Here is a 17,071-nt window from a genome sequence, read left to right as displayed (position 1 = left end):
GTACCAATAGAGGGTGGTGCTGACTTACTACACTACAGACTGGCTCCTGGGAGTCCTTTGAAAGTGGTATCAAGAAAGGCTTTTTGACTTACTACAGAGTCTGTACTACAGCCTGGCTCTTGGAAGCCCCTTTCAGAGAGTAAGGGGCTGGCGATTGGATAGGGTGACACATGTGGCTGTTTTCTATAGCGGAGAGTAGTAGATGTGATAGAGACAATCCCCACGCCACTGTGTGGTGTTTCGGCGCCATCAATGTCGTTGTTTCTGATCAATTAAGCAGCATTGAGTCTGCTTCCGGTAGGCACAGCAATGATATCGCTGAATGGACAACGATGGATTGAGCTACTCTGGGAGAACCCATCTTTAAAGGGTTCTGATAGGAGCTCTTTAACACGATCTTTAACCATTATGAATGACTTACCTGGAGAGTAAAGATTATAGGACCGAGACTCAATATAACACATAACTGAGCGCATTTAGAGTTTGGATCTGGCTTTCCCATTACTGAAGGTCAATGCTCCCTTTACTAGGCCATTCACAGCACACTGAACTGTACTGAGAGCTGCAGAAAGAGAAAAAGGAGATGGGACCGATGCTTGTAAATCTGGATGAGAGACAGACTTATTACAGTTGGGTTAGGAACACCGAGCAGATGAAATGAGAAGGAAGATGGGCTCACCGCAGGAAGCCGACTTAGTCTCCACCAGCTTAACCCTTCTTGTCTCGTTGCGGATCCGGTCATCCGTCTTGTCCACCAGGTGGGTGAGGTCATCGATGATTTCTAAGAGGGAAAGAGAGAAGGGACAAAGTTAGTTGGAACGATGCTTCAGTTCAATATCAGTTAAAGTACATCTCAAAGACCACAAAAGGAACACCTATGTGAGAATGCTATTCATTGACTACAGCTCAGTGTTCAACACCATAGTGCCCTCAAAGCTCATCACTAAGCTAAGGACCCTGGGACTGAACAACTCCCTCTGCAACTGGATCCTGGACTTCCTGACAGGCCACCCCCAGGTGGTGAGGGTAGGTAGCAACACATCTGCCACGCTGATCCTCAACACTGGAGGCCCCCAGGGGTGTGCGCTCAGTCCCCTCCTATACTCCCTGTTCACCCACGACTGCATGGCCAGGCACGACTCCAACACCATCATTAAGTTTGCAGACGACACAACAGCGGTAGGTAGGCCTGATCACCGACAACACAACCTATAAGGAGGAGGTCAGAAACCTGGCCGGGTGGTGCCAGAATAACAACCTATCCCTCAAGGTAACCAAGACTAAGGAGATGATTGTGGACTACAGGAAAAGAAGGACCGAGCACGCCCCCATTCTCATCGACAGGGCTGTAGTGGAGCTGGTTGAGAGCTTCAAGTTCCTTGGTGTCCACATCACCAACCAACTAGAATGGTCCAAACACACCAAGACAGTCGTGAAGAGGGCACGACAGAGCCTATTCCCCCTCAGGAAACTAAAAAGATTTGGCATGGGTCCTGAGATCCTCAAAAGGTTCTACAGCTGCAACATCGAGAGCATGGTTGCATCACTACTTGGTACGGCAATTGCTCGGCCGCAAGGCACTACAGAGGGTAGTGAGTACAGCCCAGTACATCACTGGGGCTAAGCTGCCTGCCATCCAGGACCTCTACACCAGGCGGTGTCAGAGGAAGGCCCTAAAAATTGTCAAAGACCCCAGCCACCCCAGTCATAGACTGTTCTCTCTACTACCACATGGCAAGCGGTACCAGAGTGCCTAGTCTAGGACAAAAAGGTTTCTCAACAGTTTTTACCCTCAAGTCATAAGACTCCTGAACAGGTAATCAAATGGCTACCCAGACTATCTGCATTGTGTGCCCCCTCCCCAACCCCTCTTTTACGCTGCTGCTACTCTCTGTTTATCATATATGCATAGTCACTTTAACTACACATTCATGTACATACTACCTCAATCAGCCTGACTAACCGGTGTCTGTATATAGCCTCACTACTTTTATAGCCTCGCTACTGTACATAGCCTCGCTGCTGTTATTTTTCACTGTCTATTTTACTGTTGTTTTTATTTCTTTACTTACCTTTTGTTCACCTAATACCTTTTTTGCACTATTGGTTAGAGCCTGTAAGTAAGCATTTCACTGTAAGTTCTACACCTGTTGTATTTGGCGCACGTGACAAATACACTTTGATTTGATTTGAAGAAATTTTAAAAAGTATGATCCTTTTCAGATTTCAGAGACCTCCAACAGTCCTGTGCTCTCGGCACTCGCTAATAAAATCCCCCTTTATAGAAACGCTACAGACTTGGAAGGAAACAGAGCCTATATAGGGGCTGTCGGCAGCCTCAAACAGACCTCGAGACAAAAGACAAGAGCGATAGGGTGGGGGGGAATGTGTGAAAGCACTCTTTTCCCTTTCAAAATCGTTCAGTACTTCCTGAATCAATGCTGGCTTTAATCAGTGACTCTACTGTGATTTAATGGCTGCTCGTGGAACAGACGTCGGCCCGGGCGCTGCTGCAATACAGTAGGACTTCCTGTCTTGAAGGCCGTCCAGCTGGAGGCCTGTGATTCATAACGACGAGTTGCTGTGGTGACACGACAGCCACAGTAGTCCACAACTGCTGGAGACCACCCGACACCACAACTTAGGTCACTGCCATCCAACACAACAGCTCAGCAAAATCCCAGCAGGCAAAAGTGGTTGACATGACATCATATTGAATGAAAAACTGGTCATTAAAAAAAAAAAAAAAAAACATTTTAACCAGTTTTGCTCCCTGGGAAATGCAGTGATCATTTACATATTAAATCTCTTCACTCGCTGCAAGAGCCTGTTTTTGTATGACATTGAGTAAACTGCGTTTCAGCGGCGAGAGCCTTTGAAAATGTTTCAGCGGCTAGAGCCTTTGAAAATGTTTCAGCGGCGAGAGCCTTTGAAAATGTTTCAGCGGCGAGAGCATTTGAAAATGTTTCAGCGGCGAGAGCCTTTGAAAATGTTTCAGCGGCGAGAGCCTTTGAAAATGTTTCAGCGGCGAGAGCCTTTGAAAATGTTTCAGCGGCGAGAGCCTTTGAAAATGTTTCAGCGGCGAGAGCCTTTGAAAAAGTTTCCACTGCTGTACTTGCCATTCAACTCATAGGCGGAGTAAAGCAATTACTCAACAATGAAACACAAACATGAAGAAATATCTGAAGAAATATCTGAAGAAATATGAGTGAAAAAAAAGTGTCAAAACAGCATGGCTCATTGCTCGAGTTCTACATTAAATTATTTATTGCTAAACAGAATCTAAATGATCCATTTCGTCTTTAGAGTTTGGGGGTACGTCTGTAGATCGAGCTGTGTGGCACTGGCTCGTCGTTTGTTCGATTCAAAGCCTTGATGATAGGTCCTCTCCAGTCTCCAGCAAACCTTTGACAGAATAAAAAATGCTAGGGCCACGAACAGTGACGTATTGTGGACGGACATTTTTTTTTTTAACAAACTGAGGCTGAGGAGAAAAAGACCAACTGAAAGGACAGAAACATATTCACATATTACCCATTTTGGCAAGTTGGAGTTTTTTCAGGAAAGGAAAGCAAGTCTTTCACCTACAGGTCTCCTTTGGCTGCCAACTCAAACAAGCTGCTTTCTTATTTCCAGGAAACTACCTGTTTTCTGATGTCTGAGACAGACATCCATGTCTAAGAGAGGGTTTTCTAGCAGGTTACAAAATTACTCAAATACAATTTGCATCCGTCCTGTGTAACATCAACTAGGCTAAATTATGAAATTCCCACGAGTGAGTTCGAAGGTCATAATCAGACTATTCTTATCTCTAGTTAAGTTGTCTTTCCTAGTTAAGAGACGCCCCTTCGCCAGTGAGAAAACATGCTTCGGTAAGTGGAGTCATCAGTGGATGACAAGGGAACCTGCTTTCAGCCCAACTCAGATAATTAAGTTGGGGATAATTTGGGTGAGACGGGTCAGGCAGCGTCAGCTCTAAAGGGGCAAAGTGCGGAGGAGAGGGGCGACGGAGAGACGTGAGAGGGCAATGTGTAAAACATCTCCTGGGACATCCACCTCATCCTAGCATGAGGCAACAATTTATGAGTGGCGAAAGAGAGAGAAAGACACCAAGAGACGGTCTTACAAGTTCGACCAGCGACCCCTTGGGACACAAAAAAAAAAAAACGAACCAACTCGCTTTCCCTCTTCGCGTGCCGCTCTCCAGAGATATAATTCCCAATTTCCTAATGTAGCACGTTGCTCCGATACATGACAGCTGCTCTCCCTGGCTCGGACCAGGCCTATCAGCCACACCACAAATACATGGCATGTTCCAAAACGAAGGTTGTTTATTTTAAATGCTATTACACTGGATAAACCTCCAAACACAGTGTGGGAGAGAGCACAGAGTCATAGGCTCATACTTACACAGCGATGTCATTCGCCCTGCTTGCAGTTTCCAGGGGGGACTGTAAGTGACGGCTTGCAACCCCCTCCCTTCACATTGGTAAGTAGAGGAAGCCATCTTTCTTTGGAATGTGTGCTGAGGTCTGCAATCAGGTCTGCTGGTCAAACAGAGCCTTTTGTCGATGTCAGTGATGAAGCTCTCTTTAGAATATAGCCCACAGTCAAGGCGAGGCATTATTGCTAAGAGTCTGCTTAGACAGTATCTCACTTTGAGAATTCAGGAGTACCACCTCAGAGACAGAAAACACACAGTCACACATTCTCACACAGAAGCTTCTTAACTTAAATGAGGAGAAAGTTGGCGGGACACAGCTGTTTGTGTCTAGTTTACTATTCAGTGCACAGCACATCAACAAGTTTAATGAATGGATTTCTCCACCCACACATCCCCACAGACACAAACCAATGTGAAAGCCCAATCTAACACAGCAATCTAAAGTTGACGAAAAAACTCCAAGCAAAGACTTTAAAAAATGCAGATAAATGGGCAACGAGCTCTCAATATTCCACCTTTTTTAAATGAAGGGACAAGTGATTGCAAGTCAGAGGAAGAGTACATTGGTAAAAACAAACAAGAGTAGTTTTCTTCACTATTAAGACAACTTCGATGTTCTTCCTTCCCTGAGGAAAGAGACATGAATCTATCAGCGTCATAATCCACACTCAAGAAACTAACTACACTTTTCTTAATTAATCTACACAAAGATATTTATGTCCTTGTTCCAACATTCCTCTAGAAAATGTAGGGGACAATTAGCAAGTTCTTAATGGATACCGACAGTTTCCATTGTCACCTCATTTGTTTAGCTAGAAACACAATTAAAAACGGCAGGCGCAGTCGCTTGGGGGAAAGACCGGGTGGGCGGGTGGTTGTTTGGCAGCCAAAAGACAGAGACAGCAGTGCTGTTGAGATTACGCGGACGCGTCAACTGACGGGCCAAGTTCACAGCTCTGGAAAAAAAAGAAAAGAAGAGACTTTCCTTCCCAAACAGCAAAATAAACAGCACAATCCTGTCTCTTCCAGAAGGGAACACGCCATTGTCACCTTGCTTTCCTCTCTTTCTGTAGCTCTTTCTCTCTCAACTATATGCAAAGAAGGGAAAGCACCCTCACATGAGATTGATTTTGTTTTTAGGTTGCATCATCTTCCTAGTCTTCTCTGTCTTTGTCCTTGTACAGGTTGCAGAGGAGGAAAGGTGTAGGCGTGGCTACGAGTGACGTCATTTGACACAGCAATTCCCCGACCACACCGGTGCACCGTAGGACGACGGTCCCGTTCTTCTGAGGAAACATGGCGCCGCCGAAGACTTAGGACACAGATGTTGTTCTGCGATGACGTCACCCACACCTTTACTTTCTCCTCTGCGGCCGACTACACTGCGCCCTCTCAGAGTCCCATCATGTCCCGTCCAAGACAATTACACTGCTTCTCTGATTGCCTTCAGATCCAATGCCAGCTTCCTGTCTCAAGACACAATAGTTAACAGGTTCATGTCCATCCCTGGTGGATGGTCATCTGGACGGAGAGACTGAGAGACTTCCTCTCCTCTGCACATAGGGAACAGTGAGTTCTAGGATGAACGCCTTAGTTTCAGTATTGGACGGCCAATTGTTCTGGGAGACCAAAGAAGCAGAAATCCCTTTGAGGAATAGTGAGGAATAGGGTTTGTCGTGGACAATGTTCTACTTCCGTGTCCTATCACTGGCTCTGACCATGAGATTTTCCTCTCAGACGACACAGAGCAGAAGACTCGCATCATTCTCCATTTCCTTGTCTGGCATCTCAAATCATGTCTCATGTCTGCAAACAAACATTCGAGGATATGACCTCAAGGTCCAACATTACCAATTCTTGCTCATCCAAATCCAAGATCCAACTTTATTACACAACTGTAAGCAGAGCAATACTTATGGTCCGGTATGAACATACAGTGGGGAGAACAAGTATTTGATAACCTGCAAAATCGGCAGTGTTTCCTACTTACAAAGCATGTAGAGGTCTGTAATTTTTATCATAGGTACACTTCAACTGTGAGAGACGGAATCTAAAACAAAAATATAAGAAAATCACATTGTATGATTTTTAAGTAATTCATTTGCATTTTATTGCATGACATAAGTATTTGATCACCTACCAACCAGTAAGAATTCCGTCTCTCACAGACCAGTTTTTCTTTAAGAAGCACTCCTGTTCGCCACTCATTACCTGTATTAACTGCACCTTTTTGAACTCGTTACCTGTATAAAAGACACCTCTCCACAATGGACAAAACCAGAGAGCTGTGTAAGGACATCAGGGATAAAATTGTAGACCTGCACAAGGCTGGGATGGGCTACAGGACAATAGGCAAGCAGCTTGGTGAGAAGGCAACAACTGTTGGCGCAATTATTAGAAAATGGAAGAAGTTCAAGATGACGGTCAATCACCCTCGGTCTGGGGCTCCATGCAAGATCTCACCTCGTGGGGCATCAATGATCATGAGGAAGGTGAGGGATCAGTCCAGAACTACACGGCAGGACCTGGTCAATGACCTGAAGAGAGCTGGGCCCACAGAAAGAAAAGAAAACCATTAGTAACACACTACGCCGTCATGGATTAAAATCCTGCGGACACGCAAGGTCCCCCTGCTTAAGCCAGCACATGTCCAGGCCCATTTGAAGTTTGCCAATGACCATCTGGATGATCCAGAGGAGGAATGGGAGAAGGTCATGTGGTCTGATGAGACAAAAATAGAGCTTTTTGGTCTAAACTCCACTTGCTGTGTTTGGAGGAAGAAGGATGAGAACAACCCCAAGAACACCATCCCAACCGTGGAGCATGGAGGTGGAAACATCATTCTTTGGGGATGCTTTTCTGCAAAGGGGACAGGACGACTGCACCGTATTGAGAGGGAGGATGGATGGGGCCATGTATCGCGAGATCTTGGCCAACAACCTCCTTCCCTCAGTAAGAGCATTGAAGATTGGTCGTGGCTGGGTCTTCCAGCATGACAACGACCCGAAACACACAGCCAGGGCAACTAAGGCGTGGCTCCGTAAGAAGCATCTCAAGGTCCTGGAGTGGCCTAGCCAGTCTCCAGACCTGAACCCAATAGAAAATCTTTGGAGGGAGCTGAAAGTCCGTATTGCCCAGCAACAGCCCCGAAACCTGAAGGATCTGGAGAAGGTCTGCATGGAGGAGTGGGCCAAAATCCCTGCTGCAGTGTGTGCAAACCTGGTGAAGAACTACAGGAAACGTATGATCTCTGTAATTGCAAACAAAGGTTTCTGTACCAAATATTAAGTTCTGCTTTTCCGATGTATCAAATACTTATGTCATGCAATAAAAGGCAAAATAATTACTTAAAAATCATACAATGTGATTTTCTGGATTTTTGTTTTAGATTCCGTCTCTGACAGTTGAAGTGTACCTATGATAAAAATTACAGACCTCTACATGCTTTGTAAGTAGGAAAACCTGCAAAATTGGCAGTGTATCAAATACTTGTTCTCCCCACTGTAAGTAAGGAGGCCATTCGGGACCATTGGCGCAGAGCTGTGGCCTTGGCGCCAGTTACAAAATGGAGTGGAGTTCGTCAAGGGGCAGGAAGTGCAACTGAGTGAAGCAATGGCTCAGGTATTGGGGTCTGTCAATGCAGTGTCCTGGGAGGGATTTCCCAGTCTCATCCCCCACAGGATGTGGTGTTGGGCCACAGGCCAATAGGCATCCAGTACCACCAACAGGAGCTGTCACGGCAGAGTCTGTAGAAGAGGCAAAGCAGCAGTCCTAGGCCTCGAATGAGAGGGGACTCACTCCCTCCCCAACCTCCTTCATATCCCTCCAAACACCCAAGTTGCTGACTCATTTGTACTGGGTTTGCTGTTGCGGCTTTGGGGCACCATTCTAAACAGTGACACCCCACTGGCTCCAGGACACGCTGTATTAACTGTGTGTGTTATTGTAGGATGCCTTCCCAATCCGATGGCCCGGGCACAGAGAGAGAGAGAGACAGAGAGAGAGAGAGACAGAGAGAGAGAGAGAGAGAGAGAGAGAGAGAGAGAGAGAGAAAGAGAGAGAGAAAGAGAGAGAGAGCACGCTGCTTGTTTTTTACAAAGACAAAACTACTCGGCAGGCGCTCGTTTCATTGCACTTACCCGAGTGATTTCTCCTGAGGATATGACAGGCAGAGAGCTCCACTTTACACTCTGAATCCTGGGCCCCTGTCGCTAGTTACCCACCACAACTGTTACCAAGTGGTCCAAATTGTAGAGAGGAGAGGTCCCTGGTTGCCAAGCAAACCACAACACACTGTCGTTACTGAAACTTCACTTGGCGCACAATTACACTATTTACAAGAATTTGCGCCTTTCCGTCAAAAGTTTTTCGTCTTCTTTTTCTTCTTAAGACTTTTCCCCCCACCTCGATGAGCATGGTAAACAAACGCACCCGAGTGGCTCCTGAGAGAGGATTAGTAAGGGCTGCACTCACAGCTCTGAGCTTTCAGACTTTATAAAGTGACAGCGAAGCCCGGAGAGAGCAACGCTGAGCTGGGTCCAATAATGTGGAGAGAAAAAAACTAAAAGGAGCCATTTCGGTCTCAATAAGAAGGACTTGGGTAAAGAAACAGTGCAGAACATGTGTTTTGGCCAGTCTGACATGTGGGAAGTAGAAGAAATAAACAACGCCACTTTCTTCTCCTAACAACCATCAAGCGTAGCTAGTAATTTTTTTTTTTTAAAAGAGCTGTCCGTTTATTTGTTCATAATGGCGTGTCTGTTGAGGTTTACAAGACCACTTGCTGATGGGAAGTTAATGCCTTGATTTCTGAAGTCGATCCAAAACCAACAACATGCCTCAAGACATGTTGATTCATGATGAAAAAATGTGACCACAAAAATAACAAAATCAACAATAATAAAAAATAAACACTACATTTGGCCTGTTAGCGTTGCTTGTCCAATGAATCTGATTTATACAAGGTTTGTAAAGCCTCTAAGGCTCTTAGAAGCTGAAAAGTATGTGTGGAATGGACTGCTTTTACGAGAGGGGATCGATAGGCCTCGACCAAGGCATTGACAAATGGCACCTTAGGCCACCATAAAATAGCCTTGCCATGGGGTCGAAGATGTGTGTCTCTTCCTCCTGTGTGTGTGTGTGTGTGTCTCTTCCTCCTGTGTGTGTCAGTCATTGTCTGTAAGCAATAACACACTCGCCAGGAGCTTTTTGGAGCTGAAGCATCTCCATGCGTTTCCTCCCAGCATCTGGTCTTCTGAAGTGCCTCAGCACATGTGCATAGATTAGTCTCACCACAGGGTTGGAATTGCCCCTGCCTCCATGAATCCACAGCCCTCCACCGAGCACGACGGGGTCCCGTACCATTTACCCCAAATATTCGCCGTTAGTCGTCACACGGACACCCAAAATGGAGGTCGGGTTGACGGATGACTCTGTTTAAGGTGGAACCTCCACTAGAAAGAATGCACTTGAAAGAGAAGCCATAGACATCCCCACCACTGAGCCTTTCACTTTGACGGAGGCAGTCCTATCCCGTCGCTGTGCCCTTGCTTTGACGAAATACAGTCGATTTGGGTCCGACTGGTGTTAGCGAAACAGGAAGTCGGGTGAATTACGGCAGTGGTTCTCAAATCTCTCCTCGGGGTCCCTCAGACGTTTCACAATTTTTGCTGTAGCCCTGAATTAGCTCACCTGACTCACTTAGTCAAGAGCTTGATGAATAGTCAACATGTTGAATCAGGTGTTCTAGTTCTGGAAGAGATGAAACACATGGAAAGACTGGGGGGTCTCCGAGGAGAGGTTTGAGAATCACTAGATTAGGGAGTCCAGCTCGGAGCAGTAGATAAGACTGCCTGGTTTAACCACATTGTAGAAGGACAAGGTGGGGGGCTTATGACCACTTGGAAAGACTGTGTTCGTCATGTTGTACGATCATGTCATTCTGATGGGGGGGGGGGGGGGGGGGTGAATCCTTCAAATAACACGCTTTCCAATGGAACGTGCAAATCCGAACCATTTCGAGAGTGACAATGCATTGAGCATTTCTTCAGGTAAACGTCAACCGTCCCATGCCGATCGTCGATGTTCTGGGAAATCATCTCAGGGGACAAAAAAAAATGAAAATGATGCCTCTTTTAAAAGAGCAGAAACCCACAGCGCAGGTCGGGCACACCGCGGAAACGTAGTATACTGGTCGGTTGCCAGGTTCTCAGAACCAAACCTAGGTCTTTCATACCCACCAGGCCGCAACCATTCAGGATATTGCTTCAGAGGGTTGCCAGATTCCAGATTGATCCAGCAGCTTCCGATCATGGCCAGGTGTCACTGAACAATGGGAGAGTGATGAGCACGAGGGTGCCGGCAGAAGAACGGCCCAGAAGCACGGGACTCAGGGCAGGGGAACCATCGTGGGCACGGACCCACAAATCACACTTCCTTACCAAGACCTTGGAGGAGGTGGTAACACATTGAAACAGGGGAAGATTTCACTTGTGCTCAACTCCACTGGCTCAGTTTAGAGTATGGTGGTAGCAACACCAAGGGTGTGGGTGTTCCGCAAGGGACACATCAACTACGAATTGGTTGACAGTTCTGTCAATCGTTTTGCATACAAGTGTCGGCTAAATGACCATGCTGTTATCATTATTAGGGAAAAGTGGAACAGTGCAACAGGAAACACAATCTCTGGACGGATTACAGAGGGCACAGACGCAGTAAAGCATTAGGTCGTTGCCAGGATCCTGCATCGTCTCACTGGCCTGGCACAGCAGTGCTGTAGAAACACCCTGTAGGTATTGTCAATGTGAGTGTGCTGTGTAAACACCACCCGCAGAGACTGTATGTTTCTCACCGACAAAACAAATCTGGACTAAGTTATACTGCACCCCTGTGGTGCTGAGCTGAGCTTTCCGGCAGTACACGGAGTGTGTCTGAATGCCTGCTAAGGGTTGTAGTGGGACTTTGACGTGCAGACAGGGCCCGTTTAACACACACACATTCTGCCAGGACCCTTGTCTGGGTCCAGAGTGAGGATTCACCATCCATAATAACGCCAAGTCCCTCACGGTCCATTGACAGTGGAGAAGAAGTCCAGAGGAAAGACGTGTCTCAAACAGGAAGCTATGATGGAGACGTTTTGTTATGGAAAAAGGATTCCACCGCCAGCTGTTGTTTAGCCACTCAGAGTACAGGAATGTGTAACAAGAGACAGTTTTGGTACTGAGTATTAAAAATAAAATAAAAAGTATCACGATAACTTGACAAATCTGAGAATGACTCATGTGAAGAGAGACTTAAGTCAGTGACATTATGAGCTGAGTAAGACATTAGGGGGCAAAAGGGTAAGGCCAACAGGATGTACTTCCAAGCGGGCCAATCTGGTTGAAAAGACGTCACTGTAACCAGTTTACAACCAGAATCCCAGCGTTGTTTTGCATGCTGGGTTGCCTTTAGCATGACTGCCCTTTCGAATGGTTCCTTACATGTCACAGGGCTCCAAGTTCCAGTACGTTACCACAGTGCACCTGAAGTCTGCTGCTGATCTATGCTGTGACCTGGGTTCAAAGTTTTGATTGGATCAGAAGAACACCTCTGATAGGGGTGATATCATTGGCTTGTAAAAATTCCATAGCACTTCATACAAAGACTAAAATAAAAGCAAGTAGATGAAATAATTAAGTCACCTTCAAAACATACATGTTATTTTCCCTTCTGAAAGTTTCCCTGAAGCTGTTTTTATTTATGTTATTTTAATTTATGATACCATTATAAACTGTGGGTGAGAGAGAGACAGAGAGAGAGACACAGAGAGACAGAGAGAGACAGAGAGAGAGAGAGACAGAAAGAGACAGAGACACAGAGAGACAGAGAGAGACAGAGAGAGAGAGAGAGACAGAAAGAGAGAGAGACACAGAGAGACAGAGAGAGACAGAGAGAGAGAGAGAGAGAAAGAGACAGAGACACAGAGAGACAGAGAGAGAGAGACAGAGAGAGAGATTGTGTGTGTGAAGGAGACAGACAGACAGACAAACACAGACACACAGGCAGACAGACAGACAGACAGAGAGAGCGAGAGAGAGGGACAGACAGAGAGAGAGAGAGCGAGAGAAAGAAAGAGAGAGGTGGGGATACTATTGTGGTAAAAGTCCCTCTATTAAAATGTTTAAAACCCACAAACTTGGGCCGTGGCAGGGCTATGTGCTGTTGTAGCTCACGCCAGAATAAATGTTTAGGCACAGTGTTCCTGACAAAACATCCATACAGGAAAAATAGCCCCCACCCCCCCATATGTAGCTTCTGGACACCAAAGAAGGTATTTCACCACCAAAACACACACCGAAACATGCTGCAAGCGTGCAAACGGATTCACGCACACACACAAACGGATTCACGCACACACACACACTCACACAATCATGTACTGAACATACACAAGCGCAACCTATCTAAATGCCATGACATAACGTACATAGGAAAACTAAGTGAAAAGAAGAAGCTTTTAGGGGAATACTATGCAGCAATAGTCTCCACAGCTGCAAGTGCAGATGCTGTATAATTACAGAGAGCCCTCACCGCTGATGAGGAACATGAGTAGGTGGTGATCGCTTACAGACAGGGAAACCTCCTCTGAGGTACAAAACAAATTAACAAACCTTAATTTATATTTTACGACTTTCCCTCCTCCCAAAACCTCCCCTCAAATCCACAAATCCCGGCAAAACCTCCCCTTTCATCATCAGAACAGTCTCGGCTGTCGTCTCCTTTACTGCCCACTGGTGGCGAGGTAGCTGAATTACAGCGCACTGTACCGCACAGGGCAGCAACCAACCAGACAGTCAGCGTCCTCCTCGTGTTCTTGCCGTTGTGTTCAAGACACCTCTGTATAGATAAAATACGGTTATGTTGTGACTGAAAGGTCAAAAAGGTAGTGTGTACAAGGCTGATGTTCCTTCCTATATGGCCTTGGCTGGCAGAGAGCCATAGAAACAGAAGCTGCCATAGGGAGGAAGCGGTAAGATGAAACACCGGCGTGCCCTGTGATGTCGAGATCTGTATCTGTCTGGACTCTGTCCTCCAGCCAGTATCAGACCCCATCCACACGCCAGTCAGTGCACGAACCCCCTGGGAAGACTGTTCTAGATCATTCACCTTGTGTCTTCTCTACTTCACCCTGACAACAGGCAGGTACAGTAACACCTTGTGTCTACTCTACTTCACCCTGACAACAGGTAGGTACAGTAACACCTTGTGTCTACTCTACTTCACCCTGACAACAGGCAGGTACAGCAACACCTTGTGTCTACTCTACTTCACCCTGACAACAGGTAGGTACAGTAACACCTTGTGCCCACAGAACAGCAGCGACCGAGAATCAAACGGCAACAGTATTAAGCCAAAACCATAACAGAGGAGAAAAATAAGACGCCGGACTAGATCAAAAGGACTTGGTTGTTCATCCGAGCGTAGGCGATCTGAGAGACACAACACAGACAGCGCTCCTCAATCTTTAACAAAACGAGGCTAAAAAGAGCTCATTTGTGAGGCCAAAATGCTTTTGAAGCTCGCCGTACGATTGCAGGGAGGGAGCCGTGAAGATGATGACTTTTATCAAACCCTCCACTCCATGTGTTTGTCTTGTGGATTTCACACATGGGACCATAGATCAAATAGAGTGGACAGAAACAGGATGTCCTCTTTTGAAGCATGTCAAAAGCCTTATCTTGGAAACAAAGTCGGATAAGCGATACTCATCCGCCGCGGGTTTCAAATAATCATATGATTAAAGCCTTTGAACTGCTCTTTAAGTCTTTGATTGGGACTGGTTGCGAGTCTCAGCGAAGAATTGAGGGTTTACACGATAGCCATTGGTCACATGATGGCGGTAACTCAGATGAGTAATTTTCACAGGTGATGTCAGACACTTGTGGCAAAGGGCTGGAACAGAAGACGGGATTCACACCACTACAATGTTCCAGGATTACAGCACGGCAATATCAGATGGATTTCATTTCATGCAATATCTAATATACTTCATGGAAGCCCCCCAAAATGTACGATGGGACCAACTTCGAATCAAACGTAATAAGTAGGCTACAACAATTAGACAAATTCCATTTAAAATGTGCTTAGTAAGGTGTCTTTACAGACGAATAAACAATTCCACCATCCCCAACAATTCCACTGTAAAACATGTGTGCGCCGCATTTTCAACAGCCTAAAGAGGCGTGCGTTCCCATCGCCGAGAGACTGTGAACAAGCCTGGCGTCTGGAGTCGTCCCCCCCCCCCCCCCCCCCCCCATCACATTCTCCACAGTTTCACTTATGGAACGACGCCCTTCAAAAGCTCACCAAAGACTTTGAGACGCTAATGAAGCATTACCTAATTCAAACATGAAGCCTCCCTCTCTTTTCCTAGCTCCGTCTCCCCGTTTCTCTGCATCGGCTGTGATGAATGGCTTCTAATGAGTCCCTGCTGTGTGGTTCAACTGGCTGCTTCTTCCAAAAGCACCCCCCTCCCATCTCTCTCACACCCACTCTTTCTCTCCATGGATGAAATCATTGGAAAATGACCCGTCTCTAGGCTGCCTTGCTTCAATGCCATTGCACAGTGTATTTCTAAGCCTATGCTTAACACCGAGTTCGATTTGACTGTGTAACATTTCACCCAACCCCAACCCTCTACAGGTAGCTTGAGCCTCCCCTCAGCCACCCTGTCACACTCGTACGAACCTATCCTATTCACTAATCACAACCTGAGCGAGAACACATGCCCCGTATATTCCATATGTGTGGCATGTTAAAAATTAAAGTGGTGAAAATATTCTCTCTATTAAAAAGGGAGAGTAGATGAAGGTCTCTGCCCCTTTAGCCCTGCCGAAATGGGAACCACCTGCTGGACTGAGGTGGTGGGTAAGTCTAAGCCCTTCCACTCGTTATATGGGGTGACCCACTTTACCTCCAGACGAGTGGCGAAGAAGAGGCGGTACTTTAAATACATTTACTCCACCGAGACCCCGGCGGGTTCCAAACCGTTGGATGTGGCTTCCAAACCCGGAGTGGTTAGCGATTAAGTAAACAGAGTGGGAGATTTGTTCTCGCTGTCACTCACGTTAGCCAACGAGGCCCGGCTGAGCCAAGCGAGAGCCGAGCCAGGGACAAAGTAGCATTAAATTGCAGGGAATCCTTTGCCCTCCACCAAAAGGGAAATTGCCAGCTGAAATTGCAACCTCACCACATGGCAAATGCACTTTCGCTTCCCCATGGGGCAATCTGCGATGAAGCCCTCCTGGGGGATATTACAGAGCGATATTAAGACGTTAAGGCCAGTTTGGCGTTAAACCGAACACATACCACTGTGGTGAGGTAACGCTCCTTGAAAAGTAATAGCGGTGACACGGGTATGTGAACGAAGGTACGGTATTCATAGTTAACCCCTTGGCTTCTGAGGAGGAGCTAGTGAGGTCGGTGCTGTCAAGGCACCTGAAGAGAAGTTCTGGGTCAAACGCAGGGAGGTTGATCGATGCTGGAATTCAGTCGAACCCACACTATGGCAAACACACAAAACTGTGAAAATGCAAGCTTTAAGTGAAGGAGAAGTGACAAAAGATTGTTTTATCTCAGTGTAAGAACAATGTCATTTTTCAAAACACATTTAGAGTTTGATTGAAGTCCCTCCTTGACCTTAATAGGCAACAGGACTCAACCATCTGATTGATGTGTGTTGCGCAGTCTAACAAGAAGCCATTTTAAAATCTTAACGCCAGCTAAGACCATTTAATGTCATCTAAGACACTTTAAAAAGAGGCAGATTACTCAAAGACACGGTAATGAGAACGACTTGAACCAAACGTTTCCAAGCATTGTCTCATTCTAAAACAACCAACTAGTTAAGACGGGGGGGGGGGGGGGGGGGGTGAGCCTGCTGGTGAAATCATAGTTTACTTTCCTTACATGGAGTTTTTACTGCTAATTACTGCTTATTTTTACTGCTTATTACTGCTTATTAGTTTGTGGTTTTCCAAGGGATTAAATACACAATTGATAGTTTGCGAATGAGCGTGTCACTGCCAGGCAATCTGGATGTGGTTGTTGTGACTCTCTGGGCCCAGGACAGGGCTCTGAGCTAGGGGACATCTGGAGGTGATCTGGGGCCCCGCTGAGAAACAGACGTGGTGCAGATGACCCGGAGCTGGGCGACACCTCGGTCTCTGACGCCCTGCCCTGGGCTGCTGCTGTGGGGTGGTGAGTTGTCTCCATCAGAGAGAAACAGTGTGTGTGTGTGTTGAGTGCGCCCGCCTGCGTGTGTGCATCCGACCAACGTGTTGGACCAGAGAGCTTCTTCCTCAGTCTCCACTTTCACCCACGCCAAAAGTAGGGACGGGTGGTCGGACGCCACTGGTTGATGAGTAACTCGATGAGTAACTCTTTATACTGGAGTACGAGACGGAGAGGCAGCCAGCTAATCTTCACATCCCCTGGAAATCATTCAAAGACGCTCATCAAACACACTCATCCCTTTAAGACCAATAACATCCCCACAGTGAGGACAGTTGTCAGCTAGCAGTCTTTTTAATTGCTGACAAAAGTGTCAGGAGGAAAGTTGGCACTAGTAATGGTTTATTCGAGGAT

At 46.5% G+C, this 17,071-nt stretch overlaps 1 protein-coding gene across 2 annotated transcripts in view; it reads right to left on the bottom strand.

Annotated features, from left to right (window-relative positions):
* Positions 1-17,071, bottom strand: part of stx8 (syntaxin 8) — a 45,768-nt gene that overhangs the window by 7,915 nt on the left and 20,782 nt on the right. For both annotated transcript variants that reach the window (XM_020454251.2, XM_031798860.1), the window contains exon 7: positions 680-781. In XM_020454251.2, the coding sequence (XP_020309840.1) occupies positions 680-781 (102 nt within the window). The remainder of the gene's footprint in view (positions 1-679; positions 782-17,071) is intronic.

Source organism: Oncorhynchus kisutch, linkage group LG20 (assembly GCF_002021735.2).
Source record: "Oncorhynchus kisutch isolate 150728-3 linkage group LG20, Okis_V2, whole genome shotgun sequence".
Classification (NCBI taxonomy): Eukaryota; Metazoa; Chordata; class Actinopteri; order Salmoniformes; family Salmonidae; genus Oncorhynchus; species Oncorhynchus kisutch.
The sequence above is the reverse complement of the archived record's forward strand: the minus strand, read 5'-3'. Positions and strand labels throughout refer to the sequence as shown.